The following is a 22,042-nucleotide window of genomic DNA, read 5'->3' as shown; positions in this document are numbered from 1 at the left end:
CTCCAGGTATTACAGCAATACCAACACAGCCTGCTCATGCTGGGCAGTGACAGCAAGCTCATCCTACAGGTGCTTTTGCCTAAGAGCTACTCCTGCCTTCAGAACCTTCCAAGACATCTGGATGTGGACAGAACCAGCAGTGATACACCCTACCCCCACCCCGACCCCCATCACCCTTTGGCAGGGGGAAGGAGACACGAGCCTTCCATGACTCATTTCCTTTCATCAAGGTTCTTGCTGGTTTCCAGCTCCATCCAGATCTGTCTGCCTTTGACTGCTCCTTTAGAAATGTAACAAAACAGCTCAGAGAATTTGCTTCTCTTGGTGGCAGCTCAGTGGGTCCACCAGGAGCTGGTAGGTAAGCAGGGACATTCTGGGGTATGAGAGTGGAAAGCTCCTTCCAGCCACGCAGTTCTAAGCATCTTATACCTGAAGGCCACTAATGGCTTCTGCATTTCAGCTGTACTCAGCAGCTCACCTGAACGCTAAGGAGCATCTGTGTAAGAGCCTGGATTACAGTGGGAAGGAGGGGAGTTTGGCACAGGAACGTGGCTTTACCTCCCTTTACATGTAACCATGGGAAAATGCAGAGTTGCTACAGCAGAGCAAGGTGTCTCTTCCTTCAGCAGCACAGCTCAAAGGATGTACTAGCATGATATAGCCCAAGGCTCTATTTCTAGTCTGCTGTACATCAGCCTGCATACTGGAGGAGTTTTACAGCTAAGATTCAGAGCCTTGTTGTCTCACCCTGAATATTTTCATAAAATGTAACAGGTCACAGCCAGGCTGTGGGTGGCTGATAAGTTTGCACCCTCCATACACAGTGCTCACAGAGATAAGATGGTTTTATTTGTTTCTTGGTTTCACATCACAGGGTTTTGATATGCAAATGTGCCTCTTCTGCAGCAGCATCCCACAATAAATGCAAGGTAATTTAAGTTGGTTTATACCTTAATAAACTCCCTCAGATGCTCTCTGTGCTATCAAGAGAAGTGTGCACACAGAGTAATCACAAAGATAAACAACAAAACAACGCCTGTTCAAAGCCTTTCTGTCCCAGTGAGGAAAACAAAGTTATACAAGAGATCTTCACAACATAGACAGAGCTACTGCAATCTGAACAGCTACCTCGTGTGTGAATGTTTAGTCATACCAAGAGATAAAATAATGGAGTTGATCTCCTTTTAAGTGAGTAAAGGAGGAGAGATCTAATCTGGGCTGCCCACTAACCTGGGGGTGGGCAGCAGCTCACCCAGTCCTCATCGCATGCTGGCTCTGGTATCTCAACCAGCTGCCTGGGCCTTTGCCTTTCTCATGTTTTGAGGGTACACTGAAGCAAAATGAATCCTTCATTAGGTTTCCATCACTTCATGGGGACTATGAAAATCTCAAGTCACAACCAAGGGCTGCTCTGAATTCTGCACAAATTAGAACAACTGAGCCAAGATTTCTGAGTGCTTATTAGTAATTGAAATAAGGGCTTGTTTACAGGAGTAATGCTCAAAATAGGAGTACTGGTACCTACAGCAGAAGGAACCACTGAGTAGTTTGGTGATAATATGCTTTGAATACAAAGAATGGCAAAGTGCTCACACTCTAATAAACCTAAATTAGAGATTTTCATTTGCTTTGTATCTGCAGATCAGTTTAGTATTTTTCCATCTCAAAAAAAAAAAAAAACCATTGTACATTCCCCTCTTTTCTCTCTTCACTGTGCTCTTTGCACATAAGTGCTTTTCTTCTCCTCAGATAATGATAAATAAGTTCCTACCAGGACAGCAAGAGGGCATCTCTTAGCTTTATAGTCCCTTGAATTCTGAGCTCCTTTACAATTCTGACTACGATGAGCTGATGCCATGCTGTCAGGCCATAGCAGTACACACAAGAGTCCTCAAAGCACTTTGCAGTCTTTGAATTCATCCACACAACACCCTCATTTTGCTTCTGTGTTACGAGCAGATGGGGAAACAGACACAAAGGGGAAAGCAGCCACCCCACAGCACAACAAAGAGAAGTGGAAAGCCCAAAACCAGGCTCAGGTGACTGCATTCTCCAGGAAAACTTTCACCACTTGCTTCCCAGGTGCTGCAGATCAAAACCTTATTAGGACACATTAGCCTTGTTTATGTGTTAGGACACTATATTCTCCTTAAGTTTGCTCCTCATTGTGGAGTAACAAAAGATGTGCTGAATGCCACTCTCTGGCCTTGGTAATAAGTTGATTTAATTGGATTTGATTTTTCAAATACAGCATCTCAAGTCAGCCATAAACTCTGGAATTAGCATTTCACATCTCAACGCAGGAGAGGTTTTAAAGCAGCATGAGGAGATGAAGTCCATGCCCAATGAGTTTCAAATTACTCTGAGGATGAACTCAGCCATATGCATGTTAAACTAAAATTGTGCAGGCTCTGAGTGCGTCAGGCAAAGTTATTAATGGCGTACATTTGCTATTAAGAATGCAAAGCAGCTATTTTGTACCCAGTTTGTTCATATGTCTCTTCACATCAGTGACCCATGTGATGGGTCAATAATTCACTCAGTGTGCACTGAAAGCCAGGAATGTCTTGCAAGTCAATTACACTTATATAAATAATTAGGAGCATAAAAGTAAATGAAGGATTGGAACAGGAAAAGCTCTGCTGGTGAAACACTGCACACCCCAGGGACAGCAGGCTGCTCACATCTTTAGATTCGCAGCTGGTGGTCCCCAGTGCTTCCAAAAGGCACTCTGTGTGCCCCCAAAATTATCCTTAAAAGGAGCAGTCCTGAGATATAATATTTCAGGGAACAATCAGGTTTCTCCTGTAAGTGAAAGCTCTTTGCTTTCTGCAGGAGATGTGACAAACTGCTGCCAACTGAGATTTGATTCTCAAGATTTGCTCCTGAAATGCTTCACTTCTGTGGCACTTATTTGTAATAAATCACTGGACCATTCTAACCAATCTAATAGGCACAGGTGGACCCTGGCTCTCTAATTCAGATGGATGAGACTCGCTTCAGCAAACCTTGTATGAAAGAGCATAGAATGTCCTTAATACCTCTACCTTCACCTGAAAACCAGCTGAAAAATCAGATTTTTTTTCCCCCCAGTCAGAACATGCGACCAAGAACTCACATTAAATGCCAGGGCAGGAGCTGTAGGCTGTCATACACCCCTTCAAAAGGGGCTGGAACAACTGCTGTCACCCACCTCGTAATGCAGCAGCCAAGCAGAGATGAGGGAAAGAAACTATTGAGATAAGACTGAAACGGGACAAGATGTTTCTAGACAGCTTGGCTGAACATAGCAAAAATCAGATATCGGGAACCTGAGGTAGAACAAAATCTGTCAATCAAAGTCTGCAGTGCTGCCAGCAGTTATGATCAGAGCACTGAATGATGAAAGGAAATCTTCTGAACTACTGATGTCTGATACTTTTACTGGTGAACCTCAACTGATTCAACATGCAGCATCAGCCAGCAAGTGCCAATCCAGCTTGCAGCTGCTATGTGACAGACTTGCAGGCACAGCGAGCAGAACAGAGGAGCGTGGCAGATCAGCAGGTAGCAATGATGTGTTACAAGTATCAAAGCTGTTCCTTATACTGCTGGAATAAAATATCCTGGGTAAGGACTGCAGCAGGACAGCACTCTGAGTTCTGCATAAAAGTGCTCCCAAAATGCTGCCCAGGACGACCACATCCCAGGGCTTATCCCAGAGCTGTGTGCAGGTGAATGACTGCAGCAGAACAGTGATAGTGCAGCATGCAGCACACGAGTTACAAACATTTCATTGAAACACTTATAAGCAGAGTGCAGCCCTTATAAAAACACAGTAGAAAAAAAAAATATATATCAAAGAAGCTCTTCCTACTGCCATTTAATCCAGGTTAGATGCTTATTTGCCCTTCTCCCATTTTCCTCAGGTTCACACAGAGGGAGTGTTACAGAACTGAGAAATAGTAAATCAAATCCTGGCTCTGTGGCTGACTAAGCACACAGTGTGTGACCAGCCGGCAGGGTGAGCAGGGCTGAGCAAGCAGCCTCTGAGTATTCTCTTACTGCATCTCTGTTCTGGAGCTGGCATTAGCTATACCCTGTGATTTAAGCTACTGAGAGAAGACTTTATACCATGACAGCATTCACTTAATTGCTTTTCTTTAGTGATGTGCAGAGTGCAAAGAGAGCAACATCATACTTTTCTTGTGCACTGAGTAAGCAAGGGCTTCTGGAAGCTGCTGCAACAGTAAGTACTTTCTGTCAATGTTGGGTCCTTCTGTCAGCGTTTTCTATCCTACCCAGTGCTGAGTTCTGCCTGGGGTGGCACGGAGCCACTATGCATTTAAATACACCAACAGTTTGGAAATTCAAATGACAGGAAAATGATGAGTGTTGAGATACCTTGAGATGAGATGCCCAAATGGGGTCAGATCCTGGCGTTCCCAGGTGCTCTTGGCCTCGGATAATGGCTGTCAGCTGCCTCTCAGCCCTCAAGGCTTTTGCACAAAGCCTTTCCAGTGCACCATACTGATGACTGAGACTTGACATTGCCAATCTGTAGAAACAAATTGCGAGTTAATGATTCAATGCCTTTAATAATTCAGCAAAGAATAACAAAATGAGAATGTACAGCAGTGGCTCACATGACTTTGCCTGTTCTCCCCATGACCTTTCTGAATGGCGTTTGTGCTGCACTGCCTTCCCAGCACATCCTGTGCAGCACAGTGCTTTGCTTACAGACTGCTTTCAGGCTAACAGGTGGAACTTTGCAGTCCACCATCACCACACCTCACAGTTTAATGGCTTTTCTGGCAGCAGAGAAATAACTAGCAAAAACTCTCCTTTCTCCTTCAGAAGAACTCAACAGAAAGCAAAACACGCCATTTCCAGACTCCTCAGTGAACAGAATACACAGCCACCAAAACACTTTTACTGTATTCAAGCCCTATTTTTTTCCTTTTGAAACCACAAGGACACATCACACAAAAACACTGTAAGGAGAATCGTTTTCTTTTGACCGAAGTCCCCAAAGATACCATCTGCTCAAGAATAACTTCTCCCAGAGAACCATTTCTTCTAAAAAAATAAAAAATAAGAATTGGTATTTTCAGTGAAAATCAATTCTCTGAAAATAGAAACAGTTCTGTTGGGAAATCCCCCTTCGTGGCACAGACAGCCCCACTCCCAGCTCTCACAGAGGCGATTCCCAGCACGATTGCACATCCCATGACAGACCCTGAAGATGAGGTGGATCACTGGCTGCACAGGAATTCTGTCACAGCAGAAGGTGCTATGGGAGATGCAGTCTAGCTCTGAAATTGGTCAGGTGCTGCAAAAATAGCACAAATAACAAAGTTTCCTTCGGTCCCTATGAAGCTGGAGAGCACTGGCAAATGTTTTTGCCTGGCAGATGTTTGCCAAGCTCCATGCGATAGAGAGGGAACATTTGTGAGCCAGGGCTGCCCTCCCTGGGCAGGAGGAAATTCCACTGCTGTATATTCCCCAAAGCCTTAATGGTGTTTGTATACAAGAGCCACACTGCGTGCTCTCACCTAAGCTGAACACTGCAGGCTCTCTCCCTCAGCAAACGCAGTAATGAATTAATTTTGCATGCAGTGCTCACTGCCATAATACTAATGGCTAACAATAACAGTAATGGCTTTACTGTTGTAAATCTTTACTTGCAACCCTCGAGGACCCCAAACACTCCCGGTCTCCAAGAACACACGGTTTGCTCAAGTCTCCATTGCTGCAGCACACATTATTTCACTTACTGTGCTCTCAGGAATGAATGATGCCTTCGAGACAGCTTTGTGAGGGGAAACTGCAGCCTGTCTTTTCAAGTAATGTACAGCAGGCGTAGTGCAAGTAATGTTCCTGAATACAGGCAGCTGCTGCTTGTTATCATGGAAACCCTATTTGAAGCATGACCCCAAGGCACACTGCAGTGGGGAGCACCAGGGGTGCTCAGCAGGACGGATCAGAGAGCAAACCCCACCAAGCACACACAGAGCACAGCATGAAGACCCACTTTTAAGGCAGAGGATCCCAAGTCCTCTGGTATAACAGGCTGACAAAACATTATAGCAGTTTTCCTGGAGTGGCTCAGCCCCTTCCATGGCCAATAGCTCCCACAGTCTGCACACCCCATACATGTTTTCAGGATGTGGGAGCAGCAAGGGAGGGTTTGGCACAGCCTTGTGCTGTATACCAAGGATAGCTGGGACACTCCTGATTCACCCAGCTTAAATAGAAGTGATGGGTGCTCCTCCTCTGTGACAGGAGACAAATGAGGCACATAAGTGGACTTAGGCAAGGTTACACTCCTGCTGTACTTCAAATTGATTCAGTGCAAGGTCAGCTCTGTTTGGCAGTCCTTGATTCTGCTACAATTCTGATATGACAACAGGTTTGGGATACTGCAACAGGCAGATTCCTGCTCTAGCCGTGGCACTGAATGAAAAGCAAATGAGCTGTATTCCCCAAAGGTATCAGTAGAAAAGAAGCCAGCAGATAACACACAGTAAGACTAAGTGCTGTCGTTTGCTTTTCTAATAAAAAAGGATTTCAGAAGGTATCAAGAAAGGGATATTTCACATGCTTTGTTCAGAGGAAGTTCAACAAAAGAAAAAAAACAGAAAGGACTGAAAGAACTGATTTTTAAAAAGAGCTGAACAGGACTGAAAAAAAATAATCCTTTAACTCTGTATCCCCCTTTTTTATACCTAAGCTCCTTAGAACTTCATCTGAATCCCTAACAAAGATGCATTTCTATCAAAAGCTGTGAGTTCAGAGGGCTGCTTTGTATTTATGCTTTCCTCTGTAATGATGAGGCTCCGCCAGCTTTGTTTGTACCTCCTTTGCAGTGAGGGAAGAAATACATTTGAAGCCACAGGTATCAAAACAACAGTTAAACGTGTTAAAAAATGTTGTTCTTGTCTGACCCCCATCAAACCTCAACCACCTTCCCCTTCCTACACCCACTGCTCCCCAGCACCGCACGTGACTGAGATTAAAGCCATTTCCATGGATTAATGTGCTCCACAGAGGACTTACCCAAGCACCATTAATGCGCCTGGGCATTACCCCACATTCAGAAGTGCTCACAGCAAATCAACTGAGAGCAAGTAGGAGCAAAGAGGACCACTCAGTTACATCCCTGGTGAGCAGAGGAGCCCCAGCTGGTACGTAGCACACGGGACCTCTAACCACTGCTGTTACCTACTTGCAGAAGTGCATCTCTCCAGAACTAACTACCTGGGTATTTGTAAGTTATTCTGGGTATGGGGGGTGATGGAGGTTAGATAGGAAAGATCAGGAAGTGAACAACAGAAATAAAGGTTTCTGCTTGTTGCAGTGATCTCTGAAATACGAGTGGAACAGCCCAGTGGTTTCTGCAGCCAACCTCAACATGCCATCACTACTCAAGGCAGTGCTGCTGGCCCATCACTCAGCACAAGCAGTGCAGCACTCCTGTGATGAATGCTGCTGGGGACAGCAGAGCTCTGCCAGCTTCTCCTAAAGGCATTTCTCACGCAGCACAGCCTGCAATGCTGAGTGTGTTTGGGCTGACAGGAAACATCCTGCTAAACATTAGCTACAACACAGCCAGTCAGTTACCTTCAGTGATTTAAATGGAAAGGACTAAGGGCTATATTACATAATTTGGTTTCTGTAACCTCCCCTGTAGCACGCTCAGTGTTGGTACAGGAGGGAATGCTTCTCTTGCTGAAGAGAATCAACACATTCCAGCTGTAAGTGGGAGCACGAAAGATTTGTTGGGGGTAGGATTGCTTTGCCACCCTGGCTCAAGAAGGGTGTTTTCTTCAGACTTTGATCTATCTGGGGTAGCTTAAACAGGGCTTATAAAGCAGTCTGAAGACAGCAGGGAAGATTTAAAGAGGAAGGAAAGGAACAGCGAAGTTGGGAATGTTTCCAAGGATGCAGCCCAGATTGTACTGATTGGCTTCCTCTCATCATCTCTGTGATAATTATCTGTTGATTTGTATGTCTGGATTAATCCAAAGATTTCTAGTGAAGGCTGAATCAGGTCTACCAGAATCGTGGTAACATCTGTGACAGCCCCAGCAGGAAAAGCCAGCTAGATCAGAGAACCTCTTCCATTCCCCCCCCTTCACAACTTCCCAGGGGGTTCTGAGCATCTCTGCCCAAGGCACACGTGTGCAGCTCAGGTTGTGCAGGCAGTGGCACGGAGGCATTCTGCTCTGTTCCAGCACTGACACTCAGAGCTCACACTGCTGCAGAAAAAACCCAACACAACAAATACCAACAGCAGCTGAAGCCACACATTTCTGCACGCAGGGAAATTAAAGGTTAAATACCGCAGAGCTTCTGAGAACGGTGCGCTGTGCAGCAGTGTTTTCTTTTTGCTCAAACTATGCATTAACATGAACACATTAAAAGGGTATCAAGAAAAGCAGACTTGAGGATTGTTTGGAGGGTGACCCCATTCCCTTCCTCAGATTCTCGCTTAAAGTTTAACTTTGTCAGCTACATTCACAACCAATACATTCAGCAGCAAAAGTTCAAAACAGTGAAAAGCTATGGCACAATGACCTTCATTTCTTCATCCTCTCTTTTATGAGGTTTCAGTGTAAGCACAGGCTGTGACACAAAACAACAAATTCGCATTTTACTTCTGGCTTTATGAAAAGTAATTCATGCTTATCAATAACGTTATCCCTTTGCTACTGGTTGCTGTATCAAAAGGTAATCTGTGGTCTCTGTAACTGCTATATCTAATGGAAAGATTTATTTTAGCTATCTAAAACATTAAGCAGCTTCTGCTTCAGAATAAATGGAAGAAAGCCTTCACCAAAGAGCAGCTCACTCCTGCATGGCGCAGAGACAAGACATGTATCCACTCAGAAGGAGCACAATCTTCCTTTACCAGCAATTAGGAGCCAGCTTTACTACTGGCATCCACCATTTAAAAGGCGGAATTGAAGTAAGGCAAATTTTGCACTAACTCGTGTCAGTAGATGCAATCCAATACAGTGGCACAGAATGAATAGCAATCAGCTGCACAGCCCCCAGCACCTTCTGGTCTGAGATGCAGTGCTGAAGTGCCACACATCCCACAGCAAACATCCCAGCCTGTGAATGGCTGAGGGTGCTTTGTCCTCAGGGATGCAATAAACTCAGAATATTCTCTGCGTGAGTCACCAGTGAGGATATTTTCCCACCGTGTTTCTGAGTTGTTTTAAGCTGAAGCATTTTGCCCCCAAGAAATGTAATTACAGCACACAGCAAAGTTCAGCTGCACAAGAAGAATTTTGTTTAATAAAGGCTAAAGAGGCACACAGGGTACATTCCCAGGGTGGGTCAGCTCATCCAACACATCTTCTGTTAGAAAGGAAGACATTTTACGCTGGAGGGGTAATCAATTCTAAAGTGGATTATCTCTAAGAATATCCTTAAATTTGGGGTCAAAATCTGCCTGTGAACAGAGCAGGCCATCTGTAAATCTACAGTGGCTGAACCTCAGCCCACACCTACATCAATGACTAACTTCAGAACTGGGACTTTTCTGCACGTTTGCTGATCCCGCTCTGATCACATCTGTGCTGTTTCCCCATCAGTGACTCCTACTTCCTGGGTCTCTTACTAACATGGACAGTCAGAAAGGACAAAATTAACAGACACAGAGCTGCACTTTCCCTTAAGAATGGATTTCAAAATCCACCCCTTTTCTCTTGGTGTTACCTTTGGGATGAGCGAACACCCAACAATATTCCAGCAACAGCATTACCATTTATGTTATTCTCTCCTAGAAGTTCTGCTGCTGTGTTTCCAGAGTTTGAAATTCACACCTCAAACCCAAGCTACAACCAAGCTAAAAGTCACTGCATCCATTTGGCTTCAGTAGACATTCTGCACCCTCTCCCATTTCCTCCTAAACGCACACTCCACATCACACCTGATGAACACACACACAAACTTAAGTCCAGCTTCATCTTCTAGAAGACAGAAAAACCTCAAAGCTGAGCTGCTCCCTTATTGTTTTCCCACTGCATGCCCACAATGAACTTTGTTGCTTCTCTGTTCCTCTGCTTGTTCCACTGAATAGAGGACAACATTAACAGTTGACCGATTCTTAACTTCACAAGTTTACTAAGCAAGCCAAAATGATTTATTTTTTTTTTTTGCTGGAATGCTCCTTAGGCAAAAATCTGCTCATTTTCTCATATACTTACTGGAAATTTTCTCCAGTAGTGGAGGGAAAATATGCAAATGGTACAACTTTTTCGTAAGCAGGAGTCTTGAGACCTTGGCAGTCTTTACTCCTTGCCTGCAGGTACAAACGAGACCCATAATGTTCATTATTTCTTATTCTGCAGAACACCAGCAGCAGAGGGAATGTTCAACTACCTCAGGAAACGCTTTGCCAGCCACATCACAGAACGAAGCCGGAGAAAAGCAAGGCTTGTTTCTAAAGATGGAAGGTGCAACATAGAGTTTGGTAATGTAGAGCAGTCAAGGTTTGTCTTTTTGATTGATATATGGACAACTATCCTGGATTTGAGATGGAGATACAAAATGACTATCTTCATTTCAGCATTCTTAGGCAGCTGGTTTCTGTTTGGTCTCCTCTGGTACGTTGTGGCCTACATACACAAAGACCTTCCAGAATTCAATCCTTCCATAAATCACACCCCTTGTGTTGAGAATATCAACGGTCTGACTTCAGCTTTCCTGTTTTCCTTGGAGACACAGGTCACTATTGGCTATGGCTTCAGATGTGTCACAGAGCAATGTGTCACTGCCATTTTCCTGCTCATCTTCCAGTCTATCTTGGGGGTAATCATCAATTCTTTCATGTGCGGTGCCATCTTGGCCAAGATCTCAAGGTCCAAAAACAGGGCCAAGACCATCACCTTCAGCAGGAATGCTGTCATCAGCAAACGTGGTGGGAAGCTCTGCCTCCTCATCAGGGTGGCAAACCTCAGGAAGAGTCTTCTCATCGGGAGTCACATCTATGGCAAACTCTTGAAGACCACCATCACACCAGAAGGAGAAACAATCATTCTGGACCAGGTCAACATAGAGTTTATCGTTGATGCTGGCAATGAAAATCTCTTCTTCATTTCCCCGTTGACTATTTACCATATCATAGACAAGAACAGCCCTTTCTTCCACATGGCAGCAGAAACAATTCTGCAGCAAGATTTTGAACTGGTGGTGTTTTTAGATGGCACTGTTGAAGCCACCAGTGCTACCTGCCAAGTGAGGACATCTTACATCCCAGAAGAGGTGCTCTGGGGTTATCGCTTTGCTCCCATTGTGTCCAAGACCAAAGAAGGGAAATACAGAGTAGACTTCCAGAACTTCAGCAAGACAGTGGCAGTGGAGATGCCCCACTGTGCCTTCTGCCTCTACAATGAGAAAGAAGCTAAAGCCAAAGAGAAGAAAGGCTATGACAACCCTGGTTTTGTCTTGGCAGAAGTTAGTGAAGCCAGTGACACAAAAATGTAGCTCTAAATCTTTATCAGACTGCACCTTTCTGCATAATTAAATCAATCTTGAGAGGATTATTAACTTAGTAAAACCAATAACAGGTTTGTTTTAACTCTGTAACAGCATCTATCTTCTCAAAAGCCTCAAATCAGAGAGGACCAGCATACCAGTGATCACCAGAACACTATTTAACAATGCTATGTATTTCATAGAATTTATATTTTTATATCTGTGGGACACTTTATGAAGCTGCTAAGTTGGAGCGTCCGACTCACTTAAGCTCCCAGAGGCACATCAGTCTTACAAGGCCTGGAAAGAGAAACTTTAAGTCACTGTTAAGGAGCAAAGCTATGAGAACGAGAGCATGAGAAGGACAACCTCTCCATAAGGACCAAAGGGACTTAAAAGTCAAAACCTCACCAGAAATGCATGTCTCTCACTGCCAAAGCCTTCTGTAGATGCAGACTTTTTGGCTCCAAACTTCTTGAGCACTTTTGAACATTTTGAAACAATTCCTTCTTACTTTGAGCTGATATATTTATAGAAATGGAGCACTAAGGGATGGTACATGTCTAGGAAGGGATTTTGAAGACAGAGCCTATGCCATCCTCCTGCAACTACAACGTCATAAAGAACTCTCTTCTGTGAAAGCTTTTGATTCCTTGAAGGAAAATACCAAATGGAAATGGAAAGCAAAAACAAGCACAAGCAGACACCTGTCATAAGAGATGAGGAACATTGCAGCTTCTCCTTAATTTTCTCACCCTCCTGATACCCCTCTGTTCACTTCTGCCAGGAGGCAGCTGCTGTGATACTGCGAAATCTCAGAAAGCAATGGGCCACTGGAACAGCAAGCACAGCAGGGAGGTGAAGAACACACAGACTGCAGCACACCTGGTGGGAGAGCAATCCTCTGGGAGAAGAGAGGAACTTCCCAGCATGAGATGCATCTTTGGAACAACCCACAACACAACACAAACACCAACAAGGTCTTTCTTTGAAGCTAGGACAAGAGCACAGTGAAATGCTGTAACACAATGGATACTGCAATAATGACAGCGTAGTAGCAAAGTCCTGGGCTGCAGCAAGTGAGGATATGCTCAGTGCAACAGCTGTGTGCACAGAAATAAAGGAAAGAAACTGTTCACTCTTGGAAGGCCTCAGGTAGGCAGGGATCTCCAATGAGATGCCCATATCTCTACTGTCAACCCTTAAATGAGGGCTGGGAAGGGGTGGATCCTGGCTGCAGCCCTTCCATCACTCAGTGCATTGCATGCACCTGTGCTGGCCCTGCCTTCCCACCAGGTGCTCCATCACTGCTTCAGGCTGTTCCTCAACATTGCCATTACACACAGCAATGATGCTCAGGAGAGATCTTCACATCCAGTTTCATATGGTTCACCTCACCAAAACAAAACATGCATTTCTACAGCAGACAAGTTCTGCTCATTGGTAACTAGGAGTACATTTTCTTGCTTTAATTTTTGGCATTTAGGTTTCAAATGCAGCAAAAACCTGCAATAGCTTTTTGGTGACTTCCATCCATATCCTCACAGTCTGATATTTTTGGTCTCCTGATGCCCTCAAAAAGTTCTTTTGTTGAGAGTTCAAGTGATAGGACCAGAGCGAGAGCTTTTCTGGGAACTCTTCTCAGTGATGTAATTCAGACCATCTATTTTAAACCCTGGTAAAACAGATGCATCTTTTTAAATGCAGGACTGAGGGGTTATAAAAGAAAGGCACAACTAAGTGGTCAAATAACCACAGCAGTATTGTGAATGGACTGAGTGTAGCAGTAGAGATCTGGGAGCCAAGGGAGTTCAGTCCCAATGGAGCATCAGCCCCTCTGGTGGTTCAGAACAAATCACTTTGGTATGTATTTCCAATCTGCCATCTGTAAGATGGGACGTGAGGTTCTCACTCTGTACAAAGAACAATGTAAAGAACAGTGATGTCACTAAAGCACTTTAAAAGCCACTTCTCAGCCGTCTCAGTCTTCCTTCAGCACATCATTGTTAAATCCCTCCTCACTTTGGAAGAGCAGTACAGAAAGTTCTGTTCTCATCACCTATCAGAACTACTGCACGTGGCTGCATGGCAAGCTGGAACTGCCAGCACAAATCCTCAGAGTCACTCACAGATATTGCCCAAATCCTTAAGAGTGTGCATTTTGCAGTCCTGCAAACACTGCCAGCAGTGAAAACATTTTACAGTCACAATCAGTGCAGCACCTGTGGCTCTCAGCACAAAGTCAGCTGCTGCCCACTGCCCTGCCTGGCACACAACAGTGTGCAAGTAAAGAACACAGTCTTTACTACTATACAGAAAAAACAAATCCATGTGCAAGGTCCAACCCATCTCTTCAAGGAGGTGATAGGAAAAAATCCTGTTTTCATTTATGAAAGTTAGCATAAATGAGATGGAAAAGAGTCACCAACACTCCTCAAGTGCCTACCCCAGAGGCAGTGTGCATCCTCCACATTGCAAGGGACCTCTAAGCAATGCACTTCCAGGCACTGCCCTCGGGAAGCCATCTCAAAACTCTGAGCCTCTTCTAAGTTTGTCAGGATGCTGCTTTCTGTGCTTTTGTTCTCTGTCCCTGCAGCACAGCTGTGGGGAGTTACTCAGTGTTGTAACACTGTAATGCAATGGAAAGTGCAACAGTGACAATGTAGTAGCAAAACCTAAGGATACAACTGCCATAGACAGAAAAATAAAGGAAAGAAGCTGCTTACCTGGGGAAGGCCTCAGATACACAGGGATCCCCAATAAAATCCCCTCACTTTCAGTGCCAACCCTTAAATGAGGGCTGGGAAGGGGTGGATCCTGGCTTCAGCCCTTCCATCACTCGGTACATTGCATGCACCTGAGCTGCCCTGGGCTGGCCCTGCCTTCCCACCAGGTGCTCCATCACTGCTTCAGGCTGTGACTCAGCATTGCTACTACAGATGTCTACAAAGTTTTAAGTGCTACCACAACTCAAAGAGAAGACAGTTGATCTCATTTGAAGGATAATTATCCGTTGTTCAGTCGATTCTGGCAGTCACACCTTCCTCAATTGCTAGCCTTGCTGCCTGCACTAACAGAAGGGAGATGGTTGCATTCTTTCATTTTAGCACGACAGAGGGGGAGCTGGCCATGGCACGAATTGGGGCAGACCCTAAGCTAGCAGGGCCATGGCTGAGCCAAGCTCACACGGATAGGGATTGTAGGCAACCAAAATGAGGACCCAGGAAAGGAGCCGTCCTCCCTCTGGCTGCCACCCGGGGAGTGCAGAGCCTGGAGCAGTGGGGGATTTCCTCTTCGTGTCCAGAGAGAGCTGTGTGTCACTTGAGAGATAAAGGCCCAGGGCAGGGAAAAAAGGTTATCGGAGACACCCTGCACGCAGTGCCGCTCAGGACAGACTCCATAGGAAATCTATTTTGGGGGCTGTCACCTCTACTTCCATTAAAAGAAAGTTCAGTTAAGAGGATGAAAATAAATTTAATCTTGCTGAGCAGAAGTGACTCTGGAGGGAACCGCTGCCCTGATACTGGAAACAAAGGCGGGTTTCTTTGCCTGTGACAACACTTCGTTGTCACATCTCCGCAGCACTCTTTGCTAAACCCTCATGGTTCTCTTCTCCCTCCATTTGTCCATCCAGCCTGCAGTCTGTCCATACGGTGGCAGAAACAACTGCGGAATACAATGCAGAGGCCATCAACCTCGTTGGTACAGAGCAAAGCCATCTCTTAGGGGAGGAAGTCAGACCATGTACTTACTGCTGAATGAAGGCCAAGAGGGCTTAGCTGTGAAAGCATTAGCCAAGCAACAAAGCTTGGGAATAATGTGTCTGCACTAAACTTAATTTATCTTCTCATTTCACAAACAACATGTTTCTTCTACTGTATTTATTTTAAACATTCGTTCAAGCTGTGCATAATATTTCAATCATTTTGAAATAGATTCACCCTCCTGCTGGCAAATGAATAAGGCGTCCTGCTGGCTGCTGGAGAAAGGGCCATGAATTAAAATAACTGCTTTCAGTAAACATGTGCTATGAGCTGTCTGCACACACCCTTTGATAGTAATGGGTGAGAAGAAGCTCCTAAATAACAACAATAAAACAAACCTTGGCAAACCGTTTGGATACACAGACTGATTCGCACTGTGGTGATGTGGCACCACGGCTAACAAACTCACAGCATAACTCCTGTGTGTGCGTGCTGCCTTGTAAACCCAGCTACTCCCCCATAAACAAGTCAGCAGTGTGCACAGCCCCAGCACAAATCACAGTGGCTGAGGTGTCGCAGCCTCCTTCCTCTCCCCAGGCAGCAAGCTGATGTGGTTACACACATGTGGACTCTGCTGGGAAGAGCTTTTATTTTTCTCTCTCATTCTTTGCCCGCTTTGATCCAGCAGTGCCTGGAACCGTCACAGTGCTGGTGCAGCTCTTGCTCCCCACACAAACAGAAGAAAACCACAGCCCATGAGCAGCGCCCTGCCAGCACAGGGATGGGGGAAATGGGGTGATGCTGCGGAGCTGCTGTGACAACACTGACACCGACCCTGAATCAAATACAGTCCTGCAACGGCTTCACTGCAACTGCAGAGAGGAAGCCGAAAGCGTTCTCTGCACAGCTGTGACAGCAACAATGCGTTTCCTGAGGCCAAGCTGGCATTCCTGCAGTGGAAGCATCTGCCTGGCAAAGCTTACAACTTGCACAAACTGCTGCACGAGCAAGACATAAACCCTCCCTGCTCCAGGGAGCCGGGTGCGCGAGAGGAGGCTGGAAACGAGAAAATCTCATTGCATCTCCACCCGCGGGCTGCTAGAAAGCATTGAATCCATGGCGCTCTGCGTGACGCACCCCGCTCCAGGCCCGCAGCTCCCAGCGCCGCACAGCTGCAGGACAGCCGCTGCATTCTGCGTCGCGGCCGCTGGGAGGCGCCACTGCCCCGCGACAGACGGCGGCCGCAGCGCCGCTCCGCCCCGCGCTGCCGCGGCGATCTTAAGAGCGCGAAGCAAGAATTCATTGGAAGCGTTCCTCTTTTTACTACACAGAGCGTAGCGCACGTAGTGACTTATTTGGGCTCGAGCTCTGAGAGCGGAACATATTTAGCCGCTTCGCAGGAGCGTCGGTAGACCTCATTCCCTGCTATGAACGCAGAGGTGGTACCAAAGGGAAGGGGGGGGAGCGGGGATCTGGGGGCTGCTCCCCGCTAAGAACGAATAGCAGCCAGGCAGGTCGGCCCGGGGCTGCAGTTCGGGGCTGCGGCTGTGCCTCTCCGCGCGGCCGCTCCGCTTCGGGAGCGCTCCCTGTTTCACTGCGGAGCCGCCGCAAGGCGCGGATGATGCGCTGCCGCCGGGCGGTGTGAGCGCTGTGCCGCGTGAGGGCGCCCAGAGACACCGAAGCCGCCCGCCCGCCCGCCGCTCCCACGCGCGGAGCTCTCTCTGCACGACGTGGCTCCCACGGGGCTCAGCCCCAGCTCACCCCACGCGGCAGCTGCGGGACGGGGCACCCGAGGGCTGCGGGCGCTCACCGGACGGCAGCCGGCAGTGCGTTGCCACTCCCACGGCGGAGACGACCGTTAACGGTTCCGCCCCTCGGCGGCGGCCTCGAGCCGCTCTCGCGCGGCCCCTCCGCCTCGTGCTGCGCTGCTGCGCGGTCCCGAGGCGCGAGACCTGAGCGCGGCTCCGCACCGCTGCAGCTCCGCAGCTTCGAGCGCCGAAGATGAGCTCCGATTTCCCCGCGAGCGGTGCTTCCTGCCTGGCTCTGGGTTTTGAAGTTCCGTGCAGAGTTTCTGCCGTCCCGGTTGCCTTATGGTCGTGCGATTCCAACCATCTGTTTTGTAAACTTTCTGAACGAAGCCCGAAATACTTGAATTCCATCGGCCGTGTCCTCCCGGGAAAAGCAGGAAATGGTTTCTGTACCCTCGCATCCCTGGTTTATTTTGCCCCTGTTGATGCTGAGATTCCCTGCTATCATCCCTTGAGCTTCCAGCACGGCGCTCAGCCTGCTGGCTGGGGATGCGCATGGATCACTCCGCTCTGTTTCTTATATCATTTGTTCTCCACCTGAGGATTGCAAACTATTCAGATCTTATGAAAATGCTGAAAGAATCCCACCACACTGAGGCTGTCAGCCTGGCACACTGGTGTGAGATCTTTGTGCTCCAAGATCTCTTTGTAAGATCTCTCTCTCTTTTTCTTTTAATGAGAACGCAGCCTGCAGTGGGCAGCAAACTCTGCCTAATGCTAAATATGAGAAATACCAGCAAAGATCGGTATCAACCACAGGGGATGAAAAGAGACCAAAAGGAGCTGAGCTGTGGGCACCACAGATCGCCTTCCATCTCAGGCTGAGCTCCTTTAAGATGCTGCAAGTTGGGCAGTCAGAAAGATGCTGCTCCAATGGACGTTTTTAGAAGCCTTTTTCTTTTTTTTCTAAGGATGCTGCCGGCCAAATGCTGCTGTCAAAGACACTGTTATACTGATAGCCTTCAGTCTGCCTTTAGGTATTTTTGGTGCAAACTCAGTCTTCAGTTTTCCCGTTGCTTTCAGCTGGGCAGGTACGTTGTATTAGAAGAAAGAACTTGGTATTTCTACTGATGAATGCGGATTGAGCTGAAGTGAAAAACAATAGAGATAAGCAACAAAACATTCACTCTCATGACTCACTTGAGCAAGTATGGCTGAATACACAAAGGAACGGCTCTGTGGTGGCTGAACACCACTTAACACGGCTCTTTTTCAGAGCTGCTGCTAATCAAGCTGGTGAAAGCCATTGTAGCAGAAACTTAGCAACAAAAGGCTGTGTGTGGAGGAAGGAAATGGTGTACTTGTGCAGTTATGTATTTCCAAGGGTTTATCAAATCTGCAGAAAGATCAAGCTATCTCTGAGGACCACCGTGTGTCTGAAAAAATACAGGAAGTGCCTTTGCCTGACCTTTAGACACAGCCAGATGATTCCTTGGCAGTGCTTGTTTTCGCAGCCTCCTACTCCACCTCAGCCATGCTTCGGAGCACTGGATTTCCCTGGGCTTGGGGACAGGTGAGAAACATGAGCAGCCAGGCAGGCTGGCAACACACACTGCATTATATGCGCATTCTGCCGTGGCTGGCTGGGCACCCTGAGGAGTGAAGAGCAGGAGATGCTGTTAGCTGGTTCCGGCTGCGTGTCCCAGCGCTCAGCACAGGGCTGTGATGCAGTTGCTGTGGCACTGAGCGTGGATCTGCTCCAGCTCTGCCCTCGTACCACACACTGCACCTCGCGCCTCGCCTGTTCTGCCATTTCTCTCTCTCCCCCTCTCCACGTGGACAAAAGATGGAGCCTATGTTTCTGATTGCTTCAGTATCTAAATTAGATCCAATGAATACTGGCTCCAGAGACGCCCGTTTTCTGGAATAAGAGGTCAACATTATTTTATAGAGACAAGGATGGTGATTGCTGCTACTCTGGAGATTTCTTGTTTTTCTTTTAGCTGGATGTAATTTAGATGCACGTTGATGCTCTATCAGCAGCTGTGAGAGAGGAGGGAGAGAGTGGGACAAGATGATGCCTTCGAGAAGAAAACCACCATTTATTTTGCCACATTTTTTACATCATCTTCTTCATACAACTATTTCATCGTAACACTTCATACATTTTTTAAAAAACACCAAGATTACTTGCAAAATTATATATATTTTAATATCCAAAAAGTACATTGCATATATATAGTAGCAAAAGCCCCGTTCCCACGGGTAATTTCTTCATCGTTAAAATCTGCGATTATTGCGGTAACGTTGCTTATAAACATCCCAAAAGCACTCAGACCCAAACGGATCAGCTCCATCTTATTTCTCCTTTCTGTTAAATAACGGCATCAGTGCTTCTGGTTAAAGTTATGAGCAGACTATAATGTTCTGGATTCAGGCTCTCATCCTGCAATCGGATGCACATGGACCAAATCTTGCGCCCACAGAGTCCCGGAGGTTTTGTCTAGACGAGATATTTCTGATCCTGTTAATTGTTTGCCAATTAATACAAGTTAGCTAACAGGCTGTACATGTAGGTCTGATCCCCCTATAGACATCTGTTCTGAAACAGAACTGTTTGTGGTTTACCCTTCTGTTTATGGCACCAAACCACCATTTGCGGATCATCAAATCAGCACATGCAAAATTAGAGGTGGTAGAAAATCGACCAATGTTTGAAATGGAAATGGAGCGCCATGCCAAAAGATGTGCCGGGAAGCATTTGATAATTTTCTCTGTGAAGTGGATAAAATGTTTCCAAAGCTCAAGATTTTGGTGAAAAGTAATCACAAAAAACTGAAGCAGTGGCTTTAAAATTGCAATGAATGTTTTCAATCAGCTTCAAGAGAAACATGTTAGCTAAATGGAGTTAATTTGCAAACAACTATGACAAGCTAATGAAAGAAAAACATCTACCCTAGACAGACTCAGGAAATCTGGGAGGTTTCTGGTTAGTTTGGGGACCATTATGAATCCCATTGCAGGACCTAGGCTATCTCCAACAGATACATTACTCACGTCTTATTTCTTTATTTTTTTTTTTTTAGCGAAAAGTACAAAGCTACAGCCCAAATGTACAGATTGGAAAGATGTACAAATTACATTAAAAAAAAAAACAAAAAACAAAAAACAAAAACAACCCACAAACAACTGAGCTGACAGTAAAAAAAAAAAAAAAAAAAAAACCAAACAAACCTGCATTTGTGACCGAGGTCAACTCGTTTTAGTTCATCTTTCTTTTAAAACTGTGAGATATAGGGAAAAATAACTCTGCATAATTTATACAGTAATTTGCCTTCTGATTTGTTGACCCTTTGGATGGCGGTCTGACAAACGCACAGCGTTCGCGAATCGGTAGCGGTTGGCGATCCCAGGCTCTGGCAGAGCTCAAGGACCTGCTGTCATCTATCTTACTTCACCTTTGCTTCCAGAGAATGTATGTGCATGACATTAAGTTACTTTTTGTTCTGGTTTCTGATGTTTCTGGAGTTAATACACAGTCTACTGAAGTTGTACAGCCTAGAAATTTCCTTCAATGCCCTTTACTTCTTAAAATATGCACGAACATATACATATATATATATGAATATATATATTTTTTTATTTCCAGTTGGGTGAAAATCCTCATCTGCCTTAAAGCTAAGATTCCAGTTGTAGTCCCCTGCAGCCCAAGGCCCTCCTGACTTTGTAGTCAAATTGCCTACCCTCTCCAAAGCGAGAAAATAATTGTAGTCATGTTTTCCTAAGACCCACGGTTGGATCTATGTCTTGTCAACCAGCTTTGAATTCTTAAAAAAATTCTCTCATCAAAAAGCTAATAGTCATTCCAGGTAATGATGAACAATCCTCATAGTCAATTCCTACAGAGGATTTAAGCATTAAAAACCAAAGAAAAATGCAGAGTACTGGCCCGAAGAAGCATCCATCTCTCAGTTCAGGACACAAGAGGCAAAATTACAAAAGTAGAAGGTTTGATCCAGGAATAGCCAATATCCAGTTTTACTTCTGTCCCAGAAAGGCCACAATTATCCATCAAGGGTCCCCAGAAAAAAAAAAAAAAAAAGAAAAAATACAAAACAAAACAAAAAAATCCCAGATGTAAAAAAAAGAAGGTCCAACAAGATTGATTAAGGCCACTTGAAGATAAAGGCATCTAGTAATAGCTGCCCAAGTGTGGTGATACGTGGGCGTTGGGATGGCGAGGAACGTTGGGGTTTGGATAAATGCTTCCAGCAGGGGAGGTCCAATAAGGTGAGGCTGCTCCAAAGAAACTGGATGATGTGACAGGCATAGAAGAAGGGTGTGGGGGTACAAAGTTCACCTTCTGCTGGTGGGCGTGGTAAGAAGGCATGTAGGAGAGATCTGATGGATACTTGTACATTGACGATTCAGAGGGATGAGGCTGGAGAGCCTGGGCAATGCCATGAAAGTCAAATTTGTAGGCATACCTTTTGCCATGCACTTTGGTCATAATGTTCTTATCATAGTAGTATCGAAGGGCTCGGCTCAGCTTGTCATAATTCATGTTGGGCTTGCTTTTGCGTTCTCCCCAGCGCCGTGCCACTTCATCTGGGTCTGTCATCTTGAATTCCCCATTGGTCCCTTCCCACGTGATACAGCTGGCGTTGGAACTGTCCGACAGCAACTCGAGGAGGAACTGCCACAGTTGTATCTGCCCACTCCCTGCAAGAAGCAAGCCAAAGAGGAAGGGAAATGACATTGTGCTTCCTGCTTAAAAGCAAAGACAAAGGCAGGAAACAGAAGGACTATCTCGATCTTTACTGGGAACTGCTCCTTCAAGCCTTAGAAAGTCTTATGTAGGAATGGATAAACGATTCCCAGCAAACAAATTAGTCAACCCTTTGTTCTGTTTATGAGTTTGAGGTCAGACTAAATTTCATAATGGTCGCCTTTGGCCTTAAAATCTTTGAGCTATTCATAAACAGGTCTCTTTCCGAGCATACTGTTCTGCAAAACTTTTCACTGAATGGTTGACATAGCGTATTTCAACTTTTAATTGCTTACTCTTTACCATGGGTATTGTTCTGGACACCTACAGTTTCCTCTCTAATTTCAGAAAGA

General features: G+C 45.8%; 3 protein-coding genes across 6 annotated transcripts in view; 1 reads left to right on the top strand and 2 right to left on the bottom strand.

Moving 5' to 3' along the window:
• KCNJ5 (potassium inwardly rectifying channel subfamily J member 5) overlaps nucleotides 1-17,644 on the bottom strand; it is a 50,457-nt gene extending 32,813 nt beyond the window's left edge. The window contains exons 1-2 of the mRNA XM_085209462.1: nucleotides 16,984-17,644; nucleotides 4,384-4,537 (exon numbers count right to left, since the gene is read on the bottom strand). The gene's annotated coding sequence lies outside the window, so the exon portion shown is untranslated. The remainder of the gene's footprint in view (nucleotides 1-4,383; nucleotides 4,538-16,983) is intronic.
• Nucleotides 10,363-11,478, top strand: KCNJ1 (potassium inwardly rectifying channel subfamily J member 1). Its single transcript, XM_085209137.1, has one exon. It carries the CDS (start codon nucleotides 10,363-10,365, stop codon nucleotides 11,476-11,478), a length of 1,116 nt encoding a protein of 371 aa, XP_085065263.1.
• A 1,355-nt stretch (nucleotides 17,645-18,999) lies between the features above and the next one.
• The window catches only part of FLI1 (Fli-1 proto-oncogene, ETS transcription factor), an 81,338-nt gene continuing 78,295 nt past the window's right edge, over nucleotides 19,000-22,042 (bottom strand). For all 4 annotated transcript variants that reach the window (XM_019622955.3, XM_019622954.3, XM_085209461.1 and 1 more), the window contains one exon: nucleotides 19,000-21,643. In XM_019622955.3, coding sequence (XP_019478500.1) covers nucleotides 21,114-21,643 — 530 coding nt within the window. In that variant the 3' untranslated portion in view covers nucleotides 19,000-21,113. The remainder of the gene's footprint in view (nucleotides 21,644-22,042) is intronic.

The sequence above is a fragment of the Meleagris gallopavo genome, chromosome 26, assembly GCF_905368555.1.
Source record: "Meleagris gallopavo chromosome 26, MGAL_WU_HG_1.1, whole genome shotgun sequence".
Lineage (NCBI taxonomy): Eukaryota > Metazoa > Chordata > Aves > Galliformes > Phasianidae > Meleagris > Meleagris gallopavo.
The sequence above is the reverse complement of the archived record's forward strand: the minus strand, read 5'-3'. Positions and strand labels throughout refer to the sequence as shown.

Excerpts from the sequence above, each read along its gene's own strand:
- KCNJ1 (XM_085209137.1), top strand. The coding sequence starts at position 10,363 with ATGTTCAACTACCTCAGGAAACGCTTTGCCAGCCACATCACAGAACGA.